Source organism: Cryptosporidium hominis (assembly GCF_000006425.1).
Source record: "Cryptosporidium hominis TU502 chromosome 1 CHRO011025, whole genome shotgun sequence".
Taxonomy (NCBI): domain Eukaryota; phylum Apicomplexa; class Conoidasida; order Eucoccidiorida; family Cryptosporidiidae; genus Cryptosporidium; species Cryptosporidium hominis.
The window spans coordinates 1-4,666 of NW_667004.1; the positions used below are offsets into that span (position 1 = coordinate 1).

The 4,666-nt window shown below is 30.6% G+C and overlaps 1 protein-coding gene across 1 annotated transcript; it reads right to left on the bottom strand.

Moving 5' to 3' along the window:
• Positions 1 to 2,011: 2,011 nt before the first annotated feature.
• Chro.10079 (hypothetical protein) lies at positions 2,012 to 3,028 on the bottom strand. Its single annotated transcript, XM_660471.1, has 1 exon — positions 2,012 to 3,028. One exon carries the CDS (start codon positions 3,026 to 3,028, stop codon positions 2,012 to 2,014), a length of 1,017 nt encoding a protein of 338 aa, XP_665563.1.
• Between the last annotated feature and the right edge of the window lie 1,638 nt (positions 3,029 to 4,666).

Consider the following 4,666-nt stretch of genomic DNA (forward strand, 5'->3'; position numbering starts at 1 on the left):
CTTCTGAAATAGGAATTACAGTTTTGAAAAACTCAATGACTAAAGGGTTATTACAATATTCTTCTAATATTGAAAATTTTATCCCAAGTCTCCCCAAATAATCATTTACAAATATATTAAACCATTTGATTCTTAATTTAACAAACGTTTCAAGCTGAGAATTTGGATCTATTTCTATTGCTTGACTTTTCTCGCCTTTAATACTTTTAGATAAAATTTCCCCACTTTGGCTATTGTCAATAGCCACCACACTATTCTCATACTGTTTTTTATTTGTCTCAGATACTGATCTTGAAATACTAGATTCTTCAAAAGTATCAGGAACTTCTAATGATGAAGAATTTATCGAAGAATTTGATAAATCATTTGAAGTAAATTCTTGTGACTTAGTATATTCTTTATCTTTATTCTCGCTCATAATAGAATTATCTCCTTTTGAGTCTTGTTGGAACTTTACAGATTCTCTATAATATTTTATCGTATCCAAAGCATTTTCAACTCCAAGCCCATTCAAATAAGAGTAATATTTAGAGTCCAGGTCAGAGTCCATATTCTGCAAATAGTATCTTTCTAAACCATTAAAGAAAGCATTTAAAGACTCTAAGACTAACATTTTTCTCATTTCTTCACTCATATTTGTAGTTGTAATTGATGTGAGAATACCACTAGCCAAGAAAACCCTCCAAATTGAGTTTGGAAGAACTTCAATATTTAATTCCTTTTCCCTTGATGGCCAGTTAGAATTGAAAAAATCAAAGTTTTCTGGACTATACATTGCCTCCTCATTAATATTTAATGGAAGTCCTTTTCTTGCCAAGTAATCCATGCTGAATTCCTTGAACATGAACATTCTCATCTTAATACCATCATCATTTTTAGATATATCCAAATCATCTAATAATGATGAATCCTCAAAATCTGATATTTCTTCATCATTTTTATTTATTAATTCTGTGTGTCCATGTGGATGACTATTCCCATGTAAAGGAAATACATAGTCCGGTATAATGGTTGGCTCATTAACCACATGCATGCCAATATTGTCAGTTTTCTGGCTGGATTTGGCGCCATCGTTCGTCATTAAAAGGTCATTAAGCGCAGAAATAATTTGTTCATCTTTTTCTGCAACATCTTTTGCTTCATTAACAAGTTGAGAGAATTCTTCATAGTCTTTGGGAATTAAAATATTGTTGTCCCATATATCATTTTCTATTTCGAATAAATTTCTTGGGCTGTCACAAAACTCTGAATCCGATGGGATTATTAGTGGAATGAGCCTATGGCCTTTATGGACCATTAGGATTCCCCTTCCAGGGATTTCCAAACCATCAAAAGGAGGATCAAAGCAAGAAATTAAATTTGAACCCTCCTCATAATTTCTACCTATTTCTTCTGAATAGCATATTTGGAACGTTGAATACAATAAAATTAAGCTAAATATTAAATTGAAACCTGATTTTTCAAACATTGTTTTTCATTTCTTATAAATTCTTTTTAAATTACAAGATATTCTCAGAGTTTTTATATATATGAAAAGCTTTACTTGACAAAGAGAGTTTACGTTTGACCGATTCTTCCTATTTGTTTTTTATTTTCTGGATTTCTGAGATATTAAAGTCAAAATAACTATACCGCCCTCCCTTGTGTGTTAGACATGCACACAAATAACAAAAAAAAAAAATGAAATAAAGTAAATCACAACAAACACCAAAATGTTTGTACTTCTTTAAACTTAAACACCGAATTCTAGCTTAATTGAGGATCTCAATCTTTGCTGTAATGTACTTGAGTAGTTGGTAGGGCCAAATAACTCTGGAGTGATTACTAAAGACAATTTACACACACGAAAACTATAATTTAAGAATCTTAAACGAAAAAAAAATTATCTAGAAAGATAACATAGATTTTATCTGCCCAAAGTTTTATATTATTTTTAGAAAAGGATAAATTATGTTTTGATGTATTTTAATCGAAATTTTATATGAATGCCAACAATCCAATTCTTTAACGCTTAGAAAATGAGCGTTGATAACAAAACAAAAATGACTGATATGTAAAGATTGGTCGAGACCTTAAAAGCAAAAGATGAATCATTTTTTCCAGAATCATTTCCTGCATCTTTCATAATAGTTTCGTCATGTGGGACAATATCATCAATTTCTTTGGCTTTATCATCTTCTGTTTCTTTAACAGAACTTTTTGTCTTATCTTCAATATTTTTCGTATCAGGTTCAGTTTCTTTGGAATTCATTATTTCAATGGGCTCTGAAGTTGTAGTTGTACTGCTACTTGAAGTTGGTTTTGTGAGTAAATCAATGAACTTTTGACAAATTGAAGAATCTGGCTGGACATCACATGGGCAACCAGGGTTCTTGTTATTCTTGTAACAACTGCAGATGAGAGCATCCTCATCAGTGATCTGTTGATCTGCTGAGCATGGACAGCCTTCCGATTCGGGATCTGTCACACATTTGTCCTGAATTGAACTTTCCTCAATAGAAATTGGAGTTAATCTTCTACAAGACTTTAATGTTACACAATGCTCGGAAAGCTCAGAATCTCCACTACATAAGCCTTCTTCCCCTAATGGATTTAAGAAGGAAGTACAATTTGCATATGGGGTTACGTAAGTTAGTGGTGAAACAATGCACATTCTATCATGTTCTTCGTCCAAGCTGCTTAATCCACTTAAACATTTACATTCATCAGAATCAGGTTTTGAGCAGAAGCAAGGAGGGCTAGAAAATCCACTTTGTTGTGAGTCATAGCATGAACAATCCGATGGCAAGAAGTCGTAAAATGTTGGACGAGTTTCTAATAGAGGATCACAAGGACATCCTGGGATTTGGGGAATTAAAGCACATAATAAGATGAAATTTGGTACTTTTGTGACCTCAGTATTGCTATCTGAGTCTGCAATCCCGTTATCATCCTTATTTTGATGGCCCTCTTCAGATTCGAGTATTACATCTTGAGCTGTTGCTCTAAAGATAAGTTCAAAAAGAAATAGAATGGCAAGTAATTTCATAACTTGTTGCAAGAGCTGGATTTAAGAATTGATTCTATATTAATGGCAGAATATTAATATTTAGTGACGAAAAACTTGATAAAAGTGTTTTCTTTAGTTTTAGGTTTCAGGATATGTAATGCATTATTTGCATTTCCTTGTATCTCAACTCGGGCGCTTGTAAATTACTCGAATTAGAGTGTATGAAGTAATTTTGTGGGAAATAATTTTTTTCTTAACTTCTACTAAGAAAATTTCATCTTTTTTTTAATATAGTTATTCTCCAATAAATATATCTGAAAATTTATTTATCCTATTAATAAGTTATTGAATTTTAAGCCAATATTTCCCTGTCATTTAATTATGTTATTTTCTAAATAATGATCTGTAGGAGGGGGGTGGGTAATTGCACTGGTGCGCTAATATTAGTAAACATAATAATTATTAAGAAAAAAACTAATAAAATATAAATGATAACCAATAATCTATATTGTTAATTCTCAATTCTTGCTTAATTTTAAAATCTGAAACCTTTAGTTCTTAATCTCAAACTTAAATTTCTACTCTGATTTTATCTAATTGTCAGTGTCCACATGCAATTGCATGTGCACATGCAAGAAATTTGCAAATACTGCGCTTACGTGTTAGAAAAACTAAATCTTCTGAATTAATTTAGCTGAAATATTACAATTATGAGCTTTTCAATATATTTCCTCAGTTTAAGTTATTGAAGGTTGATTATTATTGTTATTATTATTTCTCAGTTGAAGTTAGTAAAGCTTAGTGTTGAAAAAAGGGGTTAAAGAATAAAAAAAATGTATTGGTACAATTAAATATAGTTAAAACCAAATTTAGCTATCTAAATGGTAAAAGCAAAGTATTCAATAATTGGAAGAATAGTACGTAAATAACGATGAAGATAATACAAATCATAGATATTAGAACAATTACAAGTAATATTGAATATTAACAAATTAAAAAGAGATTGGCAGTGATTCAAGTATAAAATTAATATATTTTCAGAACATTTTTTGGTGATTTAATAAATAAAATGCTTAATTTTTGGCTAAGGCGGGAAAAATACATTTCAAATATTTAATTAAAATAATAAGAAATTAAGCTCGATACTCGAGGTGCGCACAAATTTGCAGTATTTGACTCTAATGAGAAAAGTTGAAGCAAACTAGAATTAAAGATTAAATAAATGCACATTGAACTTACATATTTTTGAGGCAATAGTATTAATTCAAACGTTTGTTTCAAATGGATACGTTTAGAATTGCCAGACTGTTGTTATTTTTGACAACGCTAATAGCCGTAAAGGTCGCAGAAAAGAGAGTAACATTAAATTCATTCCAGATTTCTATAAATAGTTTAATAGGGTTAAAAGACTCAGGTGGACAGATTCTGGACTCTTCTATATTTGGAGAGGAAGAAACAAAGGAAAAATTTACAAAAGTTAATAGTCACAATGAGAAAGGTGTTATTGTAGGAAGTTCAAATGCAACTCAGAACCAGATTTTGATTAGCTTGGATTACTTAAATGTAACATCTTCTTTAGAACACACTTTATCTGAATCTTATAATTCTTTTGATGGGTGTTCTTTATTTGATGATGATGGAATGAAGAAAGAAAAGGATTCGAAAGAAGGTTCAGGA